Genomic DNA, 26,540 nt, shown 5'->3' on the forward strand with positions numbered 1-26,540 from the left:
TGGCTGATTTCTCTGGTTGAATTAGTCTGCAGTGCCTTTCATGTTCTTTGACTCTTGTTTGGGCGCTGCGTTTGGTGGTCCCTATGTAGACTTGTCCACAGCTGCATGGTATCCGGTAGACTCCTGCAGAAGAGAGAGGATCCCTCTTGTCCTTCGCTGACCGTAGCATTTGTTGGATTTTCTTTGTGGGTCTGTAGATAGTTTGTAGGTTGTGCTTCTTCATCAGTTTGCCTATGCGGTCAGTGGTTCCCTTGATGTATGGTAAGAACACCTTTCCTCTGGGTGGATCTTTGTCTTGACTCTCATGGCTTGTTCTTGGCCTTGCAGCTCTTCTGATGTCTGTGGTGGTGTATCCATTGGCCTGTAGAGCCCAGTTTAGGTGGTTGAGTTCACCTTGGAGGAGGTGAGGTTCACAGATTCTGTGCATGGTCTGTCAGGGCTTTGATTGTGCTCCTTTTTTGACTTGGGTGATGGTTGGAGTTTTTATGAAGGTATCTATCTCTGTGTGTAGGTTTTCTGTAAACTGTGTGGCCCAATTGTTGATTGGGTTTGCGGATGACCATAACATCTAGAAATGGCAGTTTTCCTTCCTTTTCTTTTTCCATGGTGAATTGGATGTTTGGATGGATGCTGTTAAGATGGTCCAGGAACTTGCTGAGTTCTTCCTCTCCATGGCTCCAAATTGTGAAGGTGTCATCTACGTATCTGAACCAAACAGTTGGCTTTTTTGGTGTTGTTTCTAGGGCCTGTTTTTCCATATAGAAATTTGCTACTACTGGGCTGAGAGGGCTCCCCATGGCCACTCCATCCTTCTGTTCATAGAATCCAGTGTCCCACTGAAAGTAGCTAGTGGTGAGGCAATGGTGAAACAGGGCTGTGATGTCTTCTGGGAAGTTTTGTTTGATTAGTGTGAGGGTGTCAGCTACTGGGACTTTGGTAAAAAGGGACACCACATCGAAGCTGATCAGGATTATGTTGAATTGGTTGAGACTCTGTGAGATATTCATAGAAAAACTAGAGCAGTGGTTCTCAACCTGTGGATCCCCAGATGTTTTGGCCTTCAATTCCCAGAAATCCTAACAGCTGGTAAACTGGCTGGGATATCTGGGAGTTGTAGGTCAAAACACCTGGGGACCCATAGGTTGAGAATCACTGAACTAGAGCAAAATATGCTGCAGAAATAAACTTTGTTTTTGCAGTTTAATAAACTTTTCCCATGTTTTTATGATAGAACCAATTAGGTAATTCATTTCATTGAAATATGCTTTTAACATGTTTTTATCCTTTGTATCTATGTTCTAACATTTGGATTGTGTGTTTACATGTTGTATGTTGCCCTGGGTCCACTTGCAAAGAAAGGTGGGGTACAAAGAACTTAATAAACAAACAAATAATGTATAACCTAGAAACAAAAATTGTGTTAGCATAATGGGTATGTTGCCTCCTAACGTTTCACAGATAATGGGTGACTCTAACACTGTAGAACAAATGCATTTTGACACCACTTTGACTGTCATCATTCAATGCTGTGAAATCACAGGAGCTGTAATTTTACAAGATCTTCTGCCCTCTTTGCCCAAAAGTGTTGGTCCATACCAAACTACAACTCCCAGGCTTCCACAGCACTGAGTCAAAGCTGTTAAAAGTGGTGTCAAACTGCATTAATTCGAAAGTATAGATGCACTCCAAGAGCAGGATGCAAGTGGCCAAGCAACATCAGAGTGAGATCAAGCTGGCAAAAGTTGCTGAGGATAACCAAGCAGACATAAAAGAAGCTGCTGCAGCTTGCTTCTGCCTAAGCCTACAGACAAGGGGAATATTGGGTTGCTGTGAGTTTTCCAGGCTGTATGGCCATGTTCCAGAAGCATTCTCTCCTGACGTTTCACTCACATCTGTGGTAGGCATCCTCAGAGGTTGTGACATGTTGGAAACTAGGAAGGTGGGGTTTATATATCTGTGGAATGTCCAGGGTGGGAGAAAGAACTCCTGTCTGCCTGAGGCAAGTGTGAATGTTGCAATTGGCCAGCTTGATTAGCATTGAATAGCCTTGCAATTTCAAAGCCTGGTTGCTTCCTGCCTAGGGGAATCCTTTGTTGGGAGGTGTTAACTGGCCTTGATTGTTTACTGTCTGGAATTCCCGTTTTCATAGTGTTGTTCTTTATTTACTGTCCTAACTTTTTAGTTTTTTTAAATACTGGCAGTCAGATTTTATCCATTTTCATGGTTTCCTCCTTTTTGTTGAATTGTCCACATGCTTGTGGATTTCAATGGCTTCTCTGTGTAGCCTGACATGGTGGCTGTTAGATTGGTCCAGCATTTCTGTGTTCTCAAATAATGCGCTGTGTCCAGGTTGGTTCATCAAGTGGCTCTGCTATGGCTGACTTCTCTGGTTGAGTTAGTTTGCAGTGCTTTTCATGTTCCTTTCATGTTTGGGCAATGCTGTGTTTGCTGGTCCCGATGTAGACTTGGTATAAGGTAGATTCCTGCAGAGGTTAGTGGATCCCTTGTCCTTTGCTGAACGTAGCATTTAGTGGATTTTCTTAGTGGGTCTGTAGATAGTTTGTACTTTGAGTTCTTTTTTTGTTGTTTATTCATTGAGTCGCTGCCCACTCTTTGTGACCTCGTGGACCAGCTCGCGCCAGAGCTCCCTGTCAGCCGTCGCCACCCCCAGCTCCTTCATGGTCAAGCCAGTCACTTCAAGGATACCATCCATCCACCTTGCCCTTGGTCGGCCCCTCTTCCTTTTTCCTTCCATTTTCCCCAGCATCATTCTCTTCTCCAAGCTTTCCTGTCTTCTCATTATGTGGCCAAAGTAAGCGGCTGAGGGTGAAAAGGAAAGGGCTTGAGGCTGTTAGGAATTGTGAGAGTTGACGTTTAAAACACCTGGAGAGCTGAAGTTTGCCTATGCCTGTTTTGATCCATCTCCCTCTTGGGTTCAACATATGGAAACAAGAGCTTCTGCCCAGATGCTTCCTCTTGCCCTTCCCTCTGAAAAGAGTGCAGAATTCCCCCCTCCCACCTGCTGTGGAAGCCACGCCCACCCACTCGCCTCCCTAAACAAGACCTCCTTCATCACGAGCCATAGAGATAATATAAAGAATAAGTTACTGTTCAAATGTGAGACTTCCGGGTTTATTTTTTTATCCATTTCCCCCATCCTCATGTGATTGGACTGAAACCACAAAGAATCAAACAAAGGAAAAGAGAAATCACGGTATTTCTAAGTCCTTTAATGCTGTTTGAAATAGCATTATATGGTCACTGTGGACTCATATTATGCAGTTTACCTGCAATGAGCTGTTTACCTGAGTCACGAGCTTTGTGTGACTCTAAATCTCATATCTCTTTGCCGAACCCGGGGGGATGGGCAGCGGTCTATCCGCTTACCGGAAGTGACGCAACGCGCTGTCAAAGCTCAGTCCGTCAGCAGCGAGTTAGAAGGGCCGGAGAGTAAACAAGCTTTGGGTCGCCATTTCCGTCTTTAAAGGTCCGCTCCTCGGTCGGCCAAGAGCAAGATGGGGGCCGTGCTGGGTCTCTGCTCCATGGCGAGCTGGGTAATGTGCCGAACCTTTCTTTTTCGCCTTTCTTTCTTTGGGAAATCATTACGGGAGAGGCGGGGAAGCGGCTGCGTCGAAGGGCCATGACTACAGTACCAGAATCAGAGGCTTTTCCCCAGGCGCATGCGCAGTGAGGGACTCCAAGGCTTTTCTCCCCCCCCCCCCCCCCCCAACGTCTTTTTTTCTAAGGCAGCCTTTTCCTGGCAACGCCTACAATCCCTTCCCCTTGTTCTAAGAAAGCAAAATAGCTGTCTAGTTTAATTTTAAAAGCCTGGGGATCAGCAGTATATGTGGAAATATTAGGTATAATAATTAAATAGAATAGTAATAAGCAATTGAAATCCACAAGCATGTGGAGAATTTCAACAGAAAGGAAGAAACCATAAAAATGAACAAAATCTGGCTACCAGTATTAAAAAAAACTCTAAAATCAGAACAGTAAATAAGGAACAACACTCTGAAAATACAGGAATTCCACACATGAATAAATCAGGGGCAGCTAACACCTCTGAACAAAAGATAGCCCCAGGCATGAAGAAGCCAGGACACGAATCTGGCAAGTCCATTAATGCTAATCAAGGTGATTAATTAAAACATTCTCACTGGCCTCTCAAAAGACAGCAGTTCCTTCTCCCACCCTGGACCTTCCACAGATATATAAACCTTCCTCGCTTAGTTGTTTCCAATATGCCTCACAACCTCTGAGGATGCCTGCCATACATGTGTGCGAAATGTCAGGAGAGAATGCTTCTGGAACATGGCCATACAGCCTGGAAAACACACAACAACCCAGTAATAAGTATCTTGTACACTTTATTTCTCAGCTTGGAAAGGTTTCAATGGTACATGAAGGGGGATTGTAGCATTTTGAAATACTTGACTTTCCATCCCCAGCAACCCCTTAGTACATCTTGGCAAAGAGGCCAGAAATTCCTGGAAAGAGGAGGCCTTGTATATAAGCTCCTGATCATGAATGCCCAGCCCTAATTTACTGTTAAGGTTTGTTTATCACTTTACCCCCAGCCCTGACCCTATAGTTTACATTTTGCACAAGTCCTTGCCCTTCCTTCTCTAATCTGATCATGCCCACCATATTCCTGGTTTACTGGTTGTTGAGGCTGGTTTTGATACACTTTTACGATGTTTTTATATTCTGCTGTTTTTAATACAACAAAATTTACCAGGACAAATTAAAAACATAATAACAAATGATATAACATAAAGAATCTTAACTCAGCTGCTCAGTCTCTCCACCTATGTAGTCGACAGAATTGTGCCTGGTGGTTGACTGATATTATTAACTGTTATAATATTCCTGTTTTATATTGTATTATTGTATTTATCTTTTATACTGTGAATTGTATTTATGTTGTTGTTTCTCTGCTTAATTATGTTGGTTGGGCTTCGCCCCATGTAAGCCGCCCCAAGTCCCTGTGGGGAGATGGTGGTGGGGCAGAAATAAAGTTATTATTATTGTTATTATTAACAAAAACAATTAAAAACAGCAGAATATAAAAACATCATAAAAGGGTATCAAAACCAACCTCAACAACCAGTAAACCAGGAATATGGTGGGCATGATCAGATTAGAGAGGCAGTCTGTTGAGACTAGATTTCAGTCAGTTTGACTATAGTGAAGAGTAAGGGCCCAGTCAAAAAGGCTGAGGAGAGATCTATATTGATAAAAAAAGATTGTGTATTACCAAGTGGAATTGAAGAACAGAACCTTTGTAAGAAGATACACATATGTTCCAAAGAATTCATAAATATCTTTGTTTTAATAAAAAAAATAGTGTCTTCAAGTTGTAAACTGCACTATTACAGAGTCTGTGAGGTTTCTACCATCGCTCTCCCTTCAAAGTCTCTTTGCCTCATGCACGTGCTCATGTGTTTATTGCTGGCAGTGACTGGGATCTTGAAACAGAGATTTACCCTGCCTGATTGTGTTGTGCAACTTACATTTAATGGTGGCAGCGGTGGGATAAAAAGTTTTCCCCCTGCCTGTTTGAGAAGCCTCTCTTTTGAATTGTGAAGTGCTTCTTATATATTTATTGGTGGCAGTGGTGGGATATCAATGCAAAGATTCCCCTTGCTTGAAAAGAGCCTTTCTCTTATAGAGGCTGTCGGGTGCTTTGAATGTGATTTCCTGCTTCTTGGCAGGGGGTTGGACTGGATGGCCCATGAGGTCTTTTCCAACTCTATATTCTAACTACAACTCCTATGATTCTACAGCAGGCATGGGCAAACTTCGGTCCTCCAGGTGTTTTGGATTTCAACTCCCACAGTTCCTAACAGCCAATAAGATGACTGGGGTTTTTGGGAGTTGAAGTCCAAAACACCTGGGCGATCAAAGTTTGTCCATTCATGTTCTATAGTAGGCAGGGGCAAACTTAGGCCCTCCAGGGGTTTTGGACTCGAGCTCTCATAATTCTTAACAACCTACTGGCTATTACGAATTGTGGGTATTGAAGTCTAAAACCCCTGGAGGGCCCAAGTTTGCCCATGCCTGTTCTATAGCCTTGAGTCATGGCAGTTAAAATAGTTTCAAACTGCACCCTTAGTCAGGGAAAAACTTGGATGTTAAAGGAAGGTATGAACATATTTAAAATGATTCACTCTTCATTGAGCTGTGGCTAGTCATTTCTTAATTATTGTCAACCATCTCTTGATAGCAGTCAACTAAGCTCTGTAACTAAAGGAATTTCTATCACATTTAGAAAGTCTTTGTAGCGTAAGAGCTACCAGAGTTTGAAGGTATCTCAAGAAATAATCCTTCTGAATTTTAGTCCCATGACATTATTGATATGTAGATAGGAGCTCACCATAAAAAAGTGTATGATAGGTGCAGGAATGAATATGAAGGATGAATTCATTGTGGTTCTGACAAGCCCCACATTAAAAGAATGTTGTCTATGATATGAGAGAGAAGCAGAACAATACATAATGCATCTGGACTTTGGGAAGTATCATACGTACAAAATTGGCACACTTGTTGACTGTACTGAAATAGATCTGAAAGGAATTTTGTTCTCTGGGGTACATCTCTGTAGTAGTAGATGTGGGATAGGAAAGTAATGCTGTCATACCAGGAAAAGTAGAACCCAATAGAATATTTTTAAAGTTTTTCCTGGCTTTAATGTTGCAGTATTCTTTGGGTCTTTAACTGCATAATAATGAATTGACTGAATCTTGTGCTGAAATCTGAAAAGCTGGTCAGGTAGGAGTTTACCATGGGACTGAAGAATACCAAAGTGTACTTTCCAAATGTCCATGTATACATTCTTAACCATTTTGAGTAATGGAGTTAGGGAAGGGAAGGGAGGCCCTGCTCTCGGTCCCACCTGCCTCACAGGCGTGGCTGGTGGGAACGAGGGACAGGGACTTCTCAGCGGTGGTTCCCCAGCTGTGGAACACCCTCCCTGGAGATATCCGACAGGCTCCTACCCTGATGGGTTTCAGAAGGGCCGTGAAAACATGGTTATGTGCCCAAGCTTTTGATGAGCAAATGATAAAGTTGACATGGCTTGATTTAAGGATGAAGCATGAGGATCTCGGACGAATGGAATGGAATTAATTATATATATGTTTTTAAGGTTTTTATAATGTATTTTAATAATGTTATTAATATGTATTTTTTGCTTTTATGATTGCACTTTTGGGCATTAAATTTTGCCAATTTCTGTAAGCCACCCTGAGTCCCCTCGGGTGAGAAGGGCGGGGTATAAATGTTGTAAATAAATAAATAAATAAAGTTCATGTACATTTGTTTTCTTTAGGATTACAGTTGATTATCAGCTTGGGTTTACCATCAACTAAGTATGTTTGTAAGGTTTAAATGCCACCTGGTTAATTAAGTCTGTATCTTTCACAGTAGAATATATCTGCGCAAAACTGAAAGTTGGAAATGCTGGTGTATTCGTTTTTATTTGACTATGACACTGTGCATCATGCAGGCTACTGCTTTCAAAAAGGGAGGGAGATGATGAGTAGCTTTTAAAAATATTGGGTTTTTTTTTACTCTATTTAAGGACAGAGTCACTTGAGTAATGGAAATGTGACATTGTTTCTGCTGTATCAGGATTTGTTCCTTGGGTTTTGTTTGTTAGAATAATGACTCAGGAGCACTGTTCAGATTTGTCTATGTTTTCATGCAGAAACTTTGTACCTCAAAATAATGGCCAAAATGGATGAAATAGCATAAGATTTGCTACTGAAAATACCTTTGGTATGAGATGAAATTCTGAAATATTGCAGAAACCAGTCCTGATTCCTAATGTTTTTTTTCTTGTTCTTTTCCCACTCTTTTTTCATAAACAGATTCCATGTTTATGTGGCAGTGCCCCATGTTTACTGTGCCGATGCTGCCCCAGTGGAAATAACTCCACTATAACAAGACTGATATATGCACTCTTTTTGCTTCTTGGAGTCGCTGTGGCATGTGTGATGCTGATACCAGGAATGGAAGAACAGCTGATGAAGGTTAGTTTACTTCTGAGGCAACAAGATTGATTTTGTTGACATAAATGCTGTTGCCTGGAATTTACTTAGTGTGCTCCACTTCCTTATGTGTTCCAGAGAATCGCTTGCTGTAAAACTTGATATCTGTCATTTTAGTTTAGGAAATTTCTGGAATACCTTTTATCTATATGTCAGGAGTGAGTGACAGCTCACAACAAGCACCTAAAGGTTGTTCCATCCCTCACATTTGTCCTTATAGGGAACACTCTGGCAATTTTATCTTTTCTGCTTCCCACTGTTGGGGCTGTTTTAGGCTAGGAAAAAACCCTTCTCAAATCTGAAAGTGAAGTGGAAGTCACATTTGCTTTTGCAAAAGGTGCCACAGACCTGAACTAGCCTGGGTAGAACCAAACATGGAAAAATTGATCCCCACATCAAGATGGATGTGAGGGAAATATTAGGGAATGGCATTCAAGGGGGACTTTGGGGTTTGAGTGGGGTATCCCTTGGAGCCACAAAAACAACATTTGGGAGATATTTTATTTACTGGCACTGTGAATATAGGTTGCAAACTAATTTTCAACCTTTTTTTCATTGTGACTCTTTAATTGTAGTGTTTTAATAATTAGCATAGTCACTGGGAAAACCTCCAGTAATGTTGTCTACTGGAAGCGTTTCTTCACATCTGGGACAGACAATATGAACTTATTATGTGTATATGTGACTTTGGAAAAATATATTTCATATGCTGATCCAATATTCTCTAATAGAAAGCAGGAGGATTCTCATCTGCACAAATACCAAGTGGTGAATAGACAATGAAATTTATTTATTACAACATTTATATCCCGCCCTTCTCACCCAACAAGGGACTCAGGGTGGCTTACAATAACACACGTATAAAAACTGTACAGTACATTATAAATCAGATTAAAATTATTAGCTTACATCAACATTCATAAACACATTCTAAAATACAGATGGGCGTGTTCAAGTTCAAAAGACTGGGTCTGTCGATTAAATGCTGGCGTACATAATAATAATTAGCGCTACTAGTTGTTATTCGAAAGCCTGGCCCCACAACCTAGTTTTAACCTTCCTAAGGAAGGATAGGAGTGAGGGAGCCTGCCTGACTTCACTGGGGAGGGCGTTCCATAGGCGGGGAGCCACTACTGAAAAAGCCCTGTTGCTCGTCCCCGCCAGCCACACCTGTGAGGCTGATGGGACCACGAGCAGGGCCTCACCTGATGATCTTAAGCTTCAAGGTGGGTCGTAGCGGGAGACACGTTCGGACAGATAAGCTGGGCCGGAACCGTTTAGAGCTTTATAGGCTAAAGCCAGCACCTTGAATTGTGCTCGGTAGCTAATTGCCAGCCAGTGGAGCTGGCATAACAGAGGAGTAGTACGCTCCCTGAACGCTGCTCCTGTTATTACCCTGGCAGCCTCCCGTTGGACTAATTGAAGCTTCCGAGCAGTCTTCAAAGGCAGCCCCACATAGAGTGCGTTGCAGTGGTCATATGATACTGTTGTAACCAGTATCATATGAAGGGTTAGGTTCTTCATTGATTCATGTTAATATGTTTTGTGCTATTTGTTACAGATTCCTGGGTTTTGTGATCATTCTGTGCACTGTGATGTTCTAGTGGGGTACAAAGCTGTGTATCGGGTCTGCTTTGGCTTGGCCATGTTTTTTCTCTTGTTCTCCTTATTGATGATCAAGGTGAAGAGTAGCAGTGATCCAAGAGCAGCAGTACACAATGGGTAAGAAGAAAATAATCAATTTTATAATGTGTTGCTGTACACTCTTACATTTATGAGTAGCTGTGGTGAAAAGGAAATCTTGACACGGGGATGTTAGAGAATATTCAGAACCACTGTTAATGTGAATAGTAAAGAGATTTCAACTGTATAAAGATATTGCAGAATATACACGGTCTTAGTATGTTAGTTTAACAACAGTGACTACTAAATCCTGAATTAAATTATTTGAAACGGCTTCTGGAAGATATTCATGGTTTTGGTTCATCAGAACTAGAAAGCAGTTTACAATACCAGCTGATAGGCAAACTTTTTGAGAGCTATGACAATACCAGTGGATCTGAGATAAACATATTTTTCATTGTCTTAAAACAGAGTCCCTTAGAAATTATTTAGCAAACATGATAGGAGTTTCAGAACATACAAAATGTATTTATTCACAGTGATATACTTAAGTTGTAAATAAGATGTTAATCATATTAGGACCATCTGTTTTTCTATAGCTAGGAGTAACACTTCAGTGCACAAAACAGAATCTCACCTGTTTGGTACAATGCTAGTAAGAGAGGATTCTGAAAATTGTTGTCCAACAGATGTTTCCAAATTGTGAGTACCTCATGATATGGATATGAAATTTTGGCCTAGTAGGTATTTTAATCTGAAACTGTGTGTGAATTTTTATGGATCAGAATGCTGTCTTTCACTAACTAGCCAGGACAGACTAAACTGATGAGGTTTGCAGTTTCACTCTGCTATTGTGCACTTTCTCTCTCTCTCTCATGTTACCTTCAGTCTTTTACGTATATTAGTTTGCTTCATACCTTGTTTTGAAATCTTTTGTTGTTCTCCAATTTGTTGAGTAATAATGTGATTTGAAAATTTTAATTCCCTGTGGGGTGACTTATTTGCCTTGGAAGGCTATATATATAGGTAAACATACAATCAAATTATTGACCACCTTCTCTCTAGGAGGCTATATAATTGTTCCAACCATTCAGCAATGCTTCTATAGTAAATTCCCGTTTTAGCAGTGGGAAAATGCAACTGAAGTTAATACCCAAGGCTGTCATTCTGTGGAATCCATAGCTGAGATAAAGTCCAACATCTCTTCATTTTTAGAGGTTATCACTAGAACCGAGATATTTGTATAGGAATGCAATATGAAAAGACAGGTATGATCTGCACCTACCAATATCATCTGAATGTTCTCAGGAATGTTGGGTTTTACCATTTCCTGCTCAAGCTGTATCAATTGTAATGTTTAAATACTATAACGTAATAGTAATAAAAATGATTGTGTACTTTACAGTATTGTTTTCAAATACACATTTAACAATATTATTTATATCCCTAACTTGGTGATTTCCTTTCCAGATTCTGGTTCTTTAAATTTGCTGCAGCAGTTGCTATTACAGTTGGAGCATTTTTTATTCCTGAAGGACCCTTTACAACAGGTAAAATTGCATCATAAGTTGTTTATTTAAAACAAAGTCTACAAGAGTTGTGAGTTTTCATAGTGAAAGAAGTAAATAGACCTTTGGCTGAACCCCTTAATTTCTCTCTCTTAATTTAGCACTATGGAACCGCATTTGCCAATGGTTATCCTTGTATTTTTTTTTTGCCTCCCCCCCCCCCGTTTTTTTCTGTGTACTTTTTCATGGTTTCTTTTAAATATGTGTACTACAGTTTGCCTGTTTCTTCCAGTTAAATATTTTAAAACAAAAAGTATAGTTGGGCTCTTAATCATAAATAAAGACCTCAGCCCATGAAAACAATTTTCTTGTGATGACCCATGGGCCTTGTAGTCCTGCTCAGGACATTGTAATCCCTGATGAAGATGAAAACTTGGGTTTTTTACCTTCCCAGTCTGAACTGGATTCCTCTCAGCCAGATCTTTCCCAGGCCGATCTGGGAACCTTGCACCTGCAAGAAAGTTGTCTCCCAGAAGTATGTCAAACAACCCCAGAGCCTACTTCTCCCGTGTTCTTGCGCCGGGAGTTTTGTAAACAACAGAGAAGTTTGGAATCAGCTTCGCGCAGGAGTGCGAGGATAGCAGCTAAGAATGTTGCCAATTAAGACTGTTTCTCGTGAGAATCTTTAAGGAGTTTAACATCTGGTCTCAGAGTTTAGCTTTCGTTTCTGATTCCCAGAGAACTGCTTCGGTGAGAAAGTTAGACTCTATATAGGTGTTTTGCCCGCGTAGTAACTTCGCGGAGTCAATTCGTCAGCCTACGGAGCGAGTTGTGTCTGGACAGCGCGCTCCGATTCAAGCCTCGCTCCTGCTCAAGCCTAGCCTTGCTATCCAGCCTTCGCCTTGCTTCCCAGCCTTTGTTTATCTACGGACCTTGCCTTGTTTCCCAGGATCAATCCTTGCCTTGTTTCACGGATTTTACCAAGTTATTCCACGGACCTTGTTCTTGTTCTTAGTTACCTTGTTCCACGTTCAAGCCTTGTTTCAAGTATCAAGTTATTTCCTAGCCACGCTCAAGTTTTATGGACTAAAGGACCTTGTCATCTCCCCTCACTTTGCTTGGCAAAGTGAGTGTTTCGGTTATTGGATTACAACTTTGGACCTTAATATTTCTTATTGGACATTGCTTTTTTGGACTATTTCTGACCTTTCCTGAAAGGTCTATTTCTGGACTATTTTCTACACTTGTTTTTATTAACTTTATATATTCCTTCAATAAAGATATTAGATAGATTCTGGCCTCTGTGTATGGTTATTGGTGCTCTGCAGCCTGGGTCGTGACAGTTTGACTCCGCCACCCTAAGCACCAATTAACCTCGGCCAGAATGTCCACCGGAGTCGTACCTGGGCCGAGCGGCCAGCCGATTACCTACACCATCGACAAGGAAGAGGTGGATCGCATCCGCGACAGACTCAACGCCCAGGATGGAGAAATAAAGGGCTTGCGGGAGCGCGGAGTCCGCCTCCCGGCCATGGCGTTGCCCACCAAGTTTACTGGAGAAGCTTCTAAGGTTCATGTTTTCCGTCGCCAATGTCAAGCTTATCTAGAGGCCCGAGATGCCGAGTTTCCCCAAGAAGACATCAAAGTGGCGTGGATTTACAGTCTTCTAGACGGGCCAGCGGCCAATTGGGCGACGGCACTGTACGACCAAGCCTCTCCACACCTAAGATCAGCGCAACACTTCTTGGACCACCTCAAGGAGACTTGGGGAATCGAGGACAATTTGGAGGCAGCCGGTCACAAACTCCGTCGCCTTTTCCAAGGAGACAGACCTATGTCTCAGTATATAGCCGAGTTCCGAGTGCTGGCCCACAACACCGGCTGGAACGATGTAGCCCTCAGAGGACAATTCCGGGAGGGTCTCAACATTGAAATGCTGGAAGAAATCTCCAAGGTGGACCCTCCCCAGACCCTCGAGGCACTCATTGATCAATGTTTACGGGCTGAAGTCATGATTGCCAACAGGAAACAGTGGGTTCGAGGCCAGGGCAGTAGAGCCGGGGCAAAACCCCCCGCTCCCGCCAGCGTTCAGCCACGACCAGTGTGGAGACCCCCACCGCCAACCCCATACCCCAGAGGAGGCGAGGAGGTGCCGATGCAGTTGGGCAATGTGCGTCCCAGACTAGATGCCGCCGAGAAGGCCCGTCGTCAACGCTTAAACCTCTGCTGGTATTGCGGGAACGGGGGCCACTTCGCCAGAGAGTGCCCAGCCAAAGGGAAGCCTGCCGCCCGTCTTGCGGCGGCGTCCTCCACGGAGACGAAGGCCTCTGAGCCGACAGGCACACAGCCGGCGGGGGAAGCCAACGACCGGGTGTAGAGAGGCTCGCCAACCCGGTCAAAAAATCCATCCAAGAGCCGCCAACCGGGGTCCTGTTCCTTCTCGTGGTCACATTATGGTCAGCAAAAAGGGGACCCGTCATGATCCACGCCATGATAGACTCTGGAGCTACCAACAATTTCATCGATAGAGAGTATGCCGACTCTCTGGGATTACAATATCATGATTTCAAGAATGCCCGTGTGGTGCAAGCCATAGACGGTCGTCCCCTCAAGACGGGCCCCGTAAGTCAGTGGTCGGAACCCACCAGGATGTGGATAAGGGAACATATGGAAGAGATTTCCTTCTTTGTTACCGAGGTTCCCCATTTTCCTGTGATTTTGGGAATTCCATGGCTGACTCTCCACGACCCTAACATCTCCTGGTCCAACAGAGAACTGCAGTTTGCTTCACCGTACTGCCAAAACCATTGCCTCGTAGCCAAGGTATGCCATGCCACAGACACCGAGCCCATCATCACCTTGCCAAAGAAGTACTCCGAGTATTGGGATGTATTCAATGAGAAAGAAGCCGAAAAATTACCCCCACATAGACCTTATGACTGTGCCATTGACTTGGTGGAGGGGGCCCCGATTCCGCGAGGGCATCTCTACTCCCTGACTGAACCAGAGCAAGAAGCTCTCAGGGAATTCCTAGAGACAAACCTTCGCAAGGGATTCATCAGACCCTCTCAATCCCCAGCCGCCTCCCCAGTGATGTTTGTGAAGAAGAAGTCAGGGGAACTACACTTGGTGGTGGACTACAGAGCATTGAACAATATCACCAAGCGGAACAGCTATCCCCTGCCCCTAATCTCGGATCTACTGGATCGGCTTCGAGGAGCCAAGGTTTACACCAAGCTGGATCTTCGGGGGGCTTACAACTTAGTTCGCATCAGGGAAGGGGACGAGTGGAAGACCGCCTTCCAGACCAAATTCGGATTATTCGAGTCCCGAGTTATGAATTTCGGTTTATGCGGAGCTCCCGCAACGTTCCAGCATTTTGTCAATGACATTTTTCAGGACTATCTAGACAGGTTCTTGATAATCTACCTGGACGATTTTTTGGTGTTTTCTAGATCACAATCAGAACATGAGAACCACGTCAAAATGGTGTTACAACGATTGCGGGATCATGGACTTTATGCCAAGCTGGAAAAATGCGCCTTTGATCTACAAGAGGTAGATTTCCTTGGTTACCGCATCTCGCCTCTAGGGCTTTCCATGGATCCAGCCAAGGTTTCAGCAGTCTTGGAATGGCGGGCGCCAACTAACAAGAAAGAGGTGCAGCGTTTCTTGGGGTTCGCGAACTATTACCGCAAGTTCATTCCAGATTTTGCCCGCTGGTCCGACCCCATCACTAGCTGCATCCGTGGAAAGCAGCCTTTCCGCTGGACTGATCAAGCAGAGAAAGGGTTCCAGCAACTAAAGAAACTATTCACCTCCCAGCCAATTCTACAGCACCCAAATCCTGGAACCCCTTTTGTTGTGCAAGCGGACGCCTCTGATGTGGCAATTGGGGCTGTACTCTTACAACCGGTGGGAGATCACCTCCATCCCTGTGCCTTTTACTCTCGTCAACTAACCACACCAGAGAGAAATTACACCATTTGGGAAAAAGAACTACTGGCCATAAAGGCAGCCTTTGAAACTTGGAGACATTGGCTAGAAGGGGCCAAATTTCCCATCGAAGTCCACACTGATCATCGTAATCTAGAACATCTAAGAACTGCCCGCAAACTAAATCAGAGGCAGCAACGTTGGGCTTTATTCTTTGAACGTTTCAACTTCCAGATCCATTATGTGACCCCAGCCCAAACCAAGCAAGCAGACGCCCTGTCACGTAAACCGGAATACGCTGCAGGACGCAAGGAGACCTTTGAATCCCAACTGCTACAACCCGAGAACTTTGCCACGCTCACGGTGGGGAACACCAAATCCATTCCCATTGGTTCAACTTCCCCTACTCCAGGACCCATCTGTGCTCAAGAAATCAGGGCTAGTCAGCAAGCAGATGCCTGGGCGCAGGACCAACTTCGCCAAGGTCTGCATTTTCCCTTTTCGCTTAAAGATGGACTGCTATGCTATAGAAATCATGTTTATATCCCACCCGGACCGGGCAGGGAGAAAGCGCTTCGTCTGTGTCATGACTGCAAACCAGCAGGGCATTTCGGACTATTTAAAACCATGCATCTGATCCTAAGGGATTTTTGGTGGCCCAAGATCCGCAAAGATGTGGAAAAATATGTCAACACCTGCCCAGTATGCCAGCGCTCCAAGATAAGAAGGGAGAAGCCCTCAGGGCTTCTGCATCCCCTTCCTACCCCATCTCGGCCATGGGAAATAATTTCTGCGGATTTCATCACTGACCTACCACCTTCCTGTGGATTCACCACGGTCCTAGTGGTGGTGGACCTTTTCACCAAGTTAGCCCATTTCATTCCCTGTGAAGGTCTTCCCACGGCCAAAGAGACTGCAGATCTATTCCTTCAACATGTTTTCAGACTACATGGATTGCCCAAGAGTTTAGTCACAGACCGTGGATCTCAATTCACCTCTCGTTTTTGGAAGGCACTACAAAAACTATTGGGCATAGACTCTCGCTTATCTTCAGCTCATCATCCCCAAACAGATGGGCAAACGGAGCGCACCAATGCCACTTTGGAGCAGTATCTTCGCTGTTATGTAAACTATCAACAGGACAATTGGGCTTCTCTGTTACCACTGTCTGAGTTTGCCTACAACAATGGAGTTCAAGCTTCTACAAAAGAAACGCCGTTCTTTGCAAACTACGGCTTCCATCCACGTTTCTTCCCCCCTGTCATTGAAACTTCAGAAGTTCCCGCAGCAGAGGATTGGCTGCAGGAACTCACAGCGGTGCAACAACTTTTGCTCCAGCAACTGGACCAAGCCAAGGAGGACTATAAACGCCACGCTGACAAACATCGCCAGCCGGGCCCCGAAATCAAGGTAGGAGATCGGGTTTTCCTGTCCACCCGCTTTCTGCCCTCCCACCGCCCTTGCCGGAAGTTAGATGCCCGTTTCATTGGCCCCTATCCAGTGGTGGCGCAATTAAACCCCGTGACTTTCAAACTCCAACTTCCGCGTTCAATGCGCATTCACCCAGTGTTTCACCGTTCCCTGCTCCTTCCGGCGGATGGTGTGCGCCCTGATACAGACCAACCGGCCCCCCCTCCTGTTTTGATGAATGGGGAGGAGGAGTTCGAGGTGGAGGACATTTTGGATTCTCGCTTTCATCGCCGCCGCCTACAATATCTCATTGACTGGGTGGGTTTTGGCCCTGAGGAACGCTCTTGGGAAGACGCCTCCACAGTCCATGCTCCTGATCTAACCCGCCGCTTTCATCAGGCCTATCCCGCCAAGCCGCGACCTCGCGCCTCGGGGAGAGGGCCCCAGTTTGGGAGGGGCCTTGAGGAGGGGGATAGTGTGATGACCCATGGGCCTTGTAGCCCTGCTCAGGACATTGTAATCCCTGATGAAGATGAAAACTTGGGTTTTTTACCTTCCCAGTCTGAACTGGATTCCTCTCAGCCAGATCTTTCCCAGGCCGATCTGGGAACCTTGCACCTGCAAGAAAGTTGTCTCCCAGAAGTATGTCAAACAACCCCAGAGCCTACTTCTCCCGTGTTCTTGCGCCGGGAGTTTTGTAAACAACAGAGAAGTTTGGAATCAGCTTCGCGCAGGAGTGCGAGGATAGCAGCTAAGAATGTTGCCAATTAAGACTGTTTCTCGTGAGAATCTTTAAGGAGTTTAACATCTGGTCTCAGAGTTTAGCTTTCGTTTCTGATTCCCAGAGAACTGCTTCGGTGAGAAAGTTAGACTCTATATAGGTGTTTTGCCCGCGTAGTAACTTCGCGGAGTCAATTCGTCAGCCTACGGAGCGAGTTGTGTCTGGACAGCGCGCTCCGATTCAAGCCTCGCTCCTGCTCAAGCCTAGCCTTGCTATCCAGCCTTCGCCTTGCTTCCCAGCCTTTGTTTATCTACGGACCTTGCCTTGTTTCCCAGGATCAATCCTTGCCTTGTTTCACGGATTTTACCAAGTTATTCCACGGACCTTGTTCTTGTTCTTAGTTACCTTGTTCCACGTTCAAGCCTTGTTTCAAGTATCAAGTTATTTCCTAGCCACGCTCAAGTTTTATGGACTAAAGGACCTTGTCATCTCCCCTCACTCTGCTTGGCAAAGTGAGTGTTTCGGTTATTGGATTACAACTTTGGACCTTAATATTTCTTATTGGACATTGCTTTTTTGGACTATTTCTGACCTTTCCTGAAAGGTCTATTTCTGGACTATTTTCTACACTTGTTTTTATTAACTTTATATATTCCTTCAATAAAGATATTAGATAGATTCTGGCCTCTGTGTAAGGTTATTGGTGCTCTGCAGCCTGGGTCGTGACATTTCTATGCAAAGTTAATACGTTCTTGTTTATTTTTCTTCTCAGTTTGGTTTTATGTAGGCATGGCAGGTGGTTTCTGCTTCATTCTTATCCAGCTGGTTTTACTTATTGACTTTGCCCATTCCTGGAATGAATCTTGGGTGGAAAAAATGGAGGAAGGCAACTCAAGATGCTGGTATGCAGGTAGGCAATTAAATTTTTATTTTAAAAAATGAATAAACTTGAGATTAATGATACTCACATTTAAGATAAATCTCAAACACTATTTCTACTGTTTGTATCTAAGTTGTTTGCAAGAGTGAATAATCTGCCCTCTTGCATACCCTTACATCTCCTTCCCCACATTATGAAAGATAATATAAGGCTCTTATTTCCAGAGCTCTCCCAGTGCTAATCCTCAGATATTATGAATTCAGGTTGCCTTTGACTAGTCGGAGAGCTTCTGAACCATGGACCACATATGTCATATTAGGCTTTCTTAACCACCCAGTCTGCAAAAACCCTCTCCTAGTTTCCTAAACTTGAAGTACACAGATGAAAGAACTTGTATAAGATCTGCTGCATATTGTAAGATGCAGGTTCCCCATTAGAGATGTAAAGGTTTAGAAATCCTGAAGCCATTGGGGGGGGGGGGGGTGATTTTTTTTTTTTTTGGAAAAGTTGATAAAAATGTGATAATACACTCCTTTGAAGATTGAACTGCCTTTTGTTGAATATAATAATAACTTTATTTTTGTATCCCGCTTCCATCACCCCGAAGAGACTCGGGACGGCTTACACAGGGACTAGCCCAAAAACGACAACATAGCATTACATACAATAGTAATTAAAACAGTAATTTAAAACAATATAACAAAGGTATAAACAACATAACATAACAATTACTTTAAACTGTTTTGAACAACTGTGTTGAACTTCAGTTGGCTTTTGTAAATTACTAAGAACATTTATTTAGATTTTATGTCACTATACAATTCTTGTCTGATTCTGTCTGACTGTACTGGTTTAATTTATCAATGTTATGTTCAATTCACTGATGTTAGGTTTAATTTGATGTTAGGTTTTTAACTCTGTTTTGATATGTGGGGTCTTATTGGGATTTTATGCCAATATCTATCTGTTTTATGAAGGCATTGAATGTATGCTGTTTGTTGGAATCTGCCATGAGTCCCTTCGGAGAGATAGGGCGGACTAGTAATTTGTTGTTGTTATTGTTGTTGTTATTATTTGTTAGTTCAGGAACATACGTTGTATTGTATACATAAAAATACAATCATTTGTTTGGAATAAAAATGTTTGGAATAAAAATATCATATCTGGTATATAAGAAGTCAGGTTTATTCAGACAATAGTTACATATGGAATTCTTCTTTGATCACTTCTTTGGGAGCAGAGAAGAACCACCCCCTCCCTTCCCCCGAAAAGAAAAAAACAAACACCCTCATCCCAGGAAAACCACTAACATTAGTAAGACAAAAAAATAACTTGGTCTCCTTTAGTATTCCCTAATTTCAAGAAGATGAAAAATATTCATTTTCATGAAAAGTACTGTAGAAAGAATACCAAACCCAGGAACTGCAATGACCGGATAGTATACATTGCTGTACATAATTGTGTTCTTGCTGTTTCGACTTTAGAAATAATATTGAGTTTGATGACATAAATACATTGTTTTAAACATTTTATTCACCATTCTATCAAAAAATATTCCACTACCAAAGCTTTTTGATTTTCATTTCCAGGAAAAAAAAAACAACTTTAGAACAAGAAAGAAAAATAATGTCCCTGATTTTTTCCATTTCCCCCAATGTCTGCATCTCAATTCCCCACCAAATATTCTCCATCCTGCTCTAATATTAGAGGCACTCAGTCTACAAACTGGGTACTCATTGTAGGGTTGCCTGACTATTTACTGTGATGAGTACATGTTAACTGTGGAGAAACATCACAGTTTTGCCTGTTCTTCTGGGGCAGCAGTAATTGAATTATCTTGCAGCAGTTTATAGATTGGATTCTACTCAGCCCTAATATTTGGTTAATGGTGCACTGTAGTATAACTTGTTCAAATGTACCAATAAAAACAAATTTTCCTCTTGTTTACAGCTTTGCTGTCTGCCACAGCTCTGAACTATCTTTTGTCTCTGGTGGCAGTGGTCCTCTTTTATGTTTATTATACTCATCCAGAAGGCTGTTCTAATAACAAGGCATTCATCAGTGTCAATATGCTGCTGTGTATTGGAGCATCTATAATATCAATTTTGCCTAAGATCCAGGTATGAGGTTACATTTAGTAAAATGTTGAAAACCTGATGAACACTTTGACTATTTTGTCAAATTACTGCAATACTGTTTTGCTTGCTTTCTGTGTGTAGGAATCACAGCCAAGATCTGGCTTGTTGCAGTCATCTGTGATTACAGTTTACACAATGTATCTAACTTGGGCAGCAATGACCAATGAACCAGGTAAGAGGAATTCATATGTTTGAAAGGTTTAGATTTCTAAGCCAAATCATCTGAGCTAATTTTCAGTATAGGGGAGAGATCTGCTGAAATAAGCCTGGCCTGTTGGCATATTCTTACCTTTCAGATGCCCCCTTGTGAAGAATATTCACGTTATATCACTGGATGTAAAATCAACAGAGCTTTGACTTGTTTGGGACAGAAAAATCATAGATATACTTAGGATCTAAAGCAGGCATGAACAAACTTTGGCCCTTCAGGTGTTTTGGACTTCAACTCTCAGAAATCTCAGCCAGCTTGCTGGCTGTTAGGAATTGTGGGAGTTGAAGTCCAAAACAATTGGAGGGACGAAATTTGCCCATACCTAATTGAAACCAACAAGAAGCAAAATCCTTTACCTTCTCTTCCCAGAGTTCTAAATCAGAAACCAATAATCACTAGCAATGAACTGAGCAGCCTGAGCAGTGCTAGATCTGCCGTGAAAATAAGGGCAAAAATAAGGACATGCAAACTTATGAGAAGTTTATTTACAAAAGAGCAGTACATTAAAAATGCTGGAAAACAAGAATAATAATAGAGAATAGATAGATAGATAGAAGCTGTACATAGTAAAGTCCTTGAAGTATGGTGTGTGTGTTGGTGCAAAAAGAAAAAAAAGACATGAGAGCCATCTGGACTTTACCCACTCCTGTGTTATGTGTTACTACAGGAAACTAGTTGTGTCTGATTGCATCTCACAGTATCTCCCAACCCCACTAATGACTCTTCCAAGTTTCCAACCCACCCCCCACTCCAAATGTTGATGGTTATTTAATATTGTGTGTCCATTATTTCATATTTTTCCTCTTTGTAGGATGTAACTTCCCAAGCTGAGATTTGCCTTTCATAAGAAACATGTTTTGAGTAAATTGAGGCATTCTGACTTCCACTTTCTTCTGTCTTTGCCAATCTAGACCGAGAATGCAATCCAAGCTTGCTCAACATAATTGGCTATAATTCCACAAGCACTCCAAGTAAGACCGGTTTCGTCCACTGGTGGGATGCTCAAGGAATTGTAGGGCTCATCCTGTTTTTACTCTGTGTTCTCTACTCGAGGTGAATAGAACTTCTAGAAATGCTTTTACATTTATCGATGTTTGGAAAATATCCAAATTGAACATCCAGTGACACTGTTTCCTTTTTTAATGGCAGCATCCGAACATCCAATAACAGTCAAGTAAATAAATTGACCCTGACCAGTGATGAGTCAACCCTGATAGAAGATGGACTTCCGAGGAGTGAAGGCTCTCTTGATGATGGGGATGATTACAATCGTGCTGTTGACAATGAGAGAGATGGAGTTACTTACAGTTACTCATTCTTCCATTTTATGCTTTTCCTTGCTTCACTTTACATCATGATGACTCTCACCAACTGGTATAGGTATGAGATTTGTAGATTGGTTCCGACAGTTCTGATCTCAACAAAGGTTGGGTAAGGGGTGGAGAAGCATATCAAGGACTGAAGGTTTGGACCCCTAAAAAGAAATGGGGCCTTGTCCCTCTCCTCACCAATTTTTTAAGGATAAGGATTCAGTTGCATAGACCAGGGCTCCTCAAACTTTTTAAGTGGAGGGCCAGTTCATGGCCCTTCAGGCTGTTTGGGCAGGGAGAGACTGTAGTTGCATGTGTGCGGTCACTGCAAGCACGTAATTATAGTCCCCCCCTCCCCCGCCGCAGTCTGTTTACATGCATGGAGGAAGGAAGCTACCTCCTCTCAGGTCCCTTCTCCTAGCTTGATCCCCCCAGCCCTTCTGTTTCTTCAAAGCCTCCCCCCCCCCCTTTCTGTTCTTGCACATCACACCCCAAGCACTGGAGCAGGAAGTTTTCCTCTGAAGGCATAGGGTGCAGGGGCTAGACCAGCCAGCTCTCCAACTCACAGGCAGTGACTAACTTTCCTCTACCTCTTTTTCCAAAATGCACATATACATGCAACTGTATTCTGCCCCCCCCCCCCCCCCCCAAACAGTCTATGAGTGCATGTGTGGTGGTAGTAGCAACGGACTGGAAAAATAACCTTGGTGGGCCGGATCCAGCCATAGTTTGAGGACCGTTGGTATAGACTATGCTATGGAAGTATAAACTGAAAGGGTTTTCTGAAAATTGGGCGAAGACAATTCCTGTAAGCCTTTTCCTTTTTTAAGAGGAGAAAAGTAATTATTTTTGGAGAAAGGTTCCGTAAATGACGCAGTAAACTCATATTGCCTCCTTCCCTCCTCTTTCATAGCCCTGACCCTACTTCTGCAGCAATGACAAGTACATGGCCATCCGTCTGGGTGAAGATCTCTTCTAGCTGGATTGGGATTGTTCTCTACGTGTGGACTCTGGTTGCGCCACTTGTTCTTACAAACCGTGAATTTGACTAAGCTAGGCATCTCATCTATAAGTTTTGCATTTTTGTTGCTTATTGAAGCTAACAGTATTCCGCACTAGGATGTAACTGTACATATATGTGTGTAGTATCTGTGTGCATTATTCTGTCTTAATTCTGCATGTTTGCTTTTAAATCATACCATATTGCCATTTTGGTGATTTTCTTCTAGGTGAGCTTGATGACGTGTGCTAGATACAGGGCCAAAATATATGTGGTAGTAATGCTTTTGTGAGTTACATGCAACATGCTAGTAGAAAACATAGGTGAGGTGGTGCTGTTCTGCTGGTGATTTAATGTTGCACTAGTGGTGGTGCCAATGATAGTAAACTACCTGGACAAATGACACCTAGATTAATCAACTTGTGAAGGTGTATGATGGAAGGACTTCTATGATAGATCAATATTGTATTTGACACTTTTGCAAGGCTGAAAATGGTGTTTCTACTTTCTATAAGTGATAGAAGCTTTACTGTAGCAGAATAACAGCATTGGATATCATCCAATGTTTTAAGCATAGTGCTTGTTTATTTTCATCTATAGATCATTTTGGCACATTTAAAAAGTATCCCTTGCTGCTGCTGCTGCTTTCCACCTGATGGATTCCTTTCTGTGTTTTGACACAGATGCTGGCAGTTCCTACCCATTTTGGTGTCTGCTATTGTATACTAAGGCTGAGTCACAATGAGATGTTTCTTTTCATTAAACTATTCACACAAAGGACTTCCCTCACTTAAGTCAGTAATCTTTCAGGGAAGCAGTTGAAAATTAAAGGTTTTCTCGCCTTTTTGGTGGTATCTACAGAGCCACCTGCCATGTGTTTGGTGTTCCTGTCCCTTTTGGCAAGGAAATGGAAAGGAAAGTTCATAATCACAACAAATTATCTTCCTTCAGTTGGCTAGAGCTCAGTTGATTGCCAATATTCTGTGTGCCTCAAGTAGGGAACACAGTAAAATCTGTTGCATGTTGCCTCCACCCTTTCTGGAGAAAGTGTGATGCTAGAAGTGGTAAAGTGATGTTTTTCTTTCCCCAACCCAATCTGGTGAGTGCTGGCCTTTCTGAAAAAGTTCTGTTGGTGTGAAATGTTATACTTGAATACAAAATCCCCACAGATGCCTGTCCCAGCCTTGCTACGTCCTACTGGGACACTTTTACATCTTGGCATGTGTTTTCAAAAGTATTTTAATGACTGTAAATAGGGCAAGTATTAGATGTTATAATCTGATGGGGGTGGAGGTACAGTGTTCGAAGTAAGATAGGGGTGTCTCTGTCAGCCATTGAACTTGATTGCAGAAGTTAATTTCAGTAATAATTTTTACATTGTTGGTATAATACTAGCTTCGTTCTAAGATGGAATATTAAAAATACATTACTTTTGCATTCATGATGTGTGCCATAGAAACGAGAGGGAATTGAAGCTATGGAAGAAAGGAGCTTCTGAGGTTATTGCATTACCATAGCTGAAGTAGATGTGGATGATTGTTTGGAAGCGTCTGATGCTGAATATGAATTGAATACTAGATAACTCAGTTAAAATAAACTGACCTATGAGAGCTGGGAACTTGGCTAAATAAGCAGTGCAGAAGCAAAGAAGTCTCAGATTTATCAATAAGCTCATGAGCCTTTATTTTTGTTGAACAAGTTTCAGAGAAGACAGTAATGGAGGAAGGAGCAGAGCTAATAGAGAGGAATAATGTATATGTACTTCAGTGCTTATGGCCATGAAACTGTGTTTTTAAAATAAGACAATGAAATAATATTTCAGTTGACTGATGGAGTTGTCAGTGCGTCCGAGAAAACAGCAGCCTCTTGTGGCTGAGCTGGGGGGAGGGGACTTTAATTTACAGCACAAGCAAATTCCTCATCACACTTGCCCCCTCACAGAGCCTGACTCTCAGTTCAGGCATTCAGAAACAACAGGCTATAGGCAACAAAGCCAACTGCTGACAGTGGCTTTTCTTCTTCCTACTTTTCCTTTTGGGCCATAGAAGGTATCCCTTCGCCATCAAGGTGTTATTCTAGTTGTGGTTTGAGTTGCTGAATTCTAGTGGCAGCCTGCTCTTGTTTTATTTATTTTAGATGGGGAAATGTATCTGTGGCTGTGTGCACATGTGTGTGCAAAGAGAATTGGTTGGATGCACTCTGCCTGTTGAAGGATCTAATTTCTGTTCTCGTAGACATGTGTAAACTTAGGGTCTTTACTAAAAAGAAAGGGAACATTTCTTTTTAAGGTTACATTTGGAATTGTGAAAATCTTGCATGGATATGCACCATGAATATTAGTTGTCATTTTGCCTGGTTTTACTTTTACGTGCAGTGTAGAATTAGTGCAATTTAATAGTGCATGTTCTTAGATGCTTTGTTTTTGTATTCCTTTGATACTATCAGTTTTATTTTTTAACTTAATCACTGCTGAAAGTATTTAGCATTAGTAATAATTGCAAGAACTTGAAATACAAAGTTGGCTTGAGAAGCCAGTGGTTTTAGGCAGAAGAGCAGCTAATTATGCTTTCATACACCCTTGTGGCTCAGATATACTATTTGAGTGGGGAATGCTTAGCTTTGTTTGAAAGTCAAAGATAGCCATGCCTTTCTTTTCACTTAAACCATTCTGGGTACATTGCCAAGTATTTTTAGTTGAGCAACTGTATTCTATAGCTGACCATTACAAGGTTGTAACCAATACCTTTGTCCGAGGCCATTTTATTTTCAGCGTAATCTAGTACTGCTGCTAATCCTTTTTCTGTCCATTGCTGGTAAAGGATTTTACTCAAAAAATCCTTTGTCTGTATACCTGGAAACTTCTAGGTCTGTTTTATTGTTTAGTGTATTTTGCTTTAACTGGAAATATAATTATAGCTTGCTCCAACTGAGGATTGTCAAAGTGGGATGAAACAATTGTTTTCATTTCAGCATTCTTTACCCTGGTGTGCATTTTATGATGATTATTAATATTTTCCACATCTGTTCAAAATCATTGTATATGCTGAAATGCTAGGATCACTATGAATGAAATGTGGAATTTTAATATTTAGTCACATAAGATCATGTATGCTGTATGCTGTCAATAAACATTCACACTACATGGCTCTTTCATCTTGATGTGTAGGCTGTACTAGAAAGTTTAATGTAATATAGGTTCAAAGATGCACTTTGCTGGAAATTTCGACCAGGGTCTTAGTAGATATTGTGACATTTGATCCAATACAACAGATGTGCTAAATAGTCAATATGCATTCAGTGTATTGGAAACTCTTTACATGTAGTACTTACATCCCTCTGCCAATCTGTAGATAAGAAAACAGGATCGTAGATTCTGCCATTGGTCTGTACTGGAGAATAGAAGCAATTCTGACATTTAGTTCATTAATAATGCAAAACAGTTAAATGTAAAAGAATGTAACCATTTGGAAATAATGAACAGCACCAAAGGAAACTGGCGCATACCTATATTTTCACTGTAATTCTCATTTTCAAAGTAAGTTGTCAAAAGCTATTTAAGCAATACAAATTCACACCTCAACCAATTTCTGACACATTTTGTTCAACTACAAAAATAGCAGTGATGTAGTACAGTTGTTTCTTTTATTATACATCATTGTTTCCCAGCTGGATGACAAAATGCACACAGTATAGAAAAACAAACCACAGATGTCATGACATTCTGCTTACATTGTTTCTGGTGAACTGAA

At 42.2% G+C, this 26,540-nt stretch overlaps 1 protein-coding gene across 1 annotated transcript; it reads left to right on the top strand.

The window, feature by feature from the left end:
* Positions 1 to 3,393: 3,393 nt before the first annotated feature.
* serinc1 (serine incorporator 1) lies at positions 3,394 to 25,933 on the top strand. The gene is made up of 10 exons (XM_008120126.3): positions 3,394 to 3,554; positions 7,875 to 8,036; positions 9,616 to 9,776; positions 11,148 to 11,227; positions 18,025 to 18,162; positions 20,083 to 20,252; positions 20,352 to 20,442; positions 21,393 to 21,534; positions 21,631 to 21,861; positions 22,705 to 25,933. Exons 1-10 carry the CDS (start codon positions 3,516 to 3,518, stop codon positions 22,841 to 22,843), a joined length of 1,353 nt encoding a protein of 450 aa, XP_008118333.1. The 5' UTR covers positions 3,394 to 3,515; the 3' UTR covers positions 22,844 to 25,933.
* The last annotated feature ends 607 nt before the right edge of the window (positions 25,934 to 26,540 follow it).

This window comes from Anolis carolinensis, chromosome 1 (genome assembly GCF_035594765.1).
Source record: "Anolis carolinensis isolate JA03-04 chromosome 1, rAnoCar3.1.pri, whole genome shotgun sequence".
NCBI lineage: Eukaryota > Metazoa > Chordata > Lepidosauria > Squamata > Dactyloidae > Anolis > Anolis carolinensis.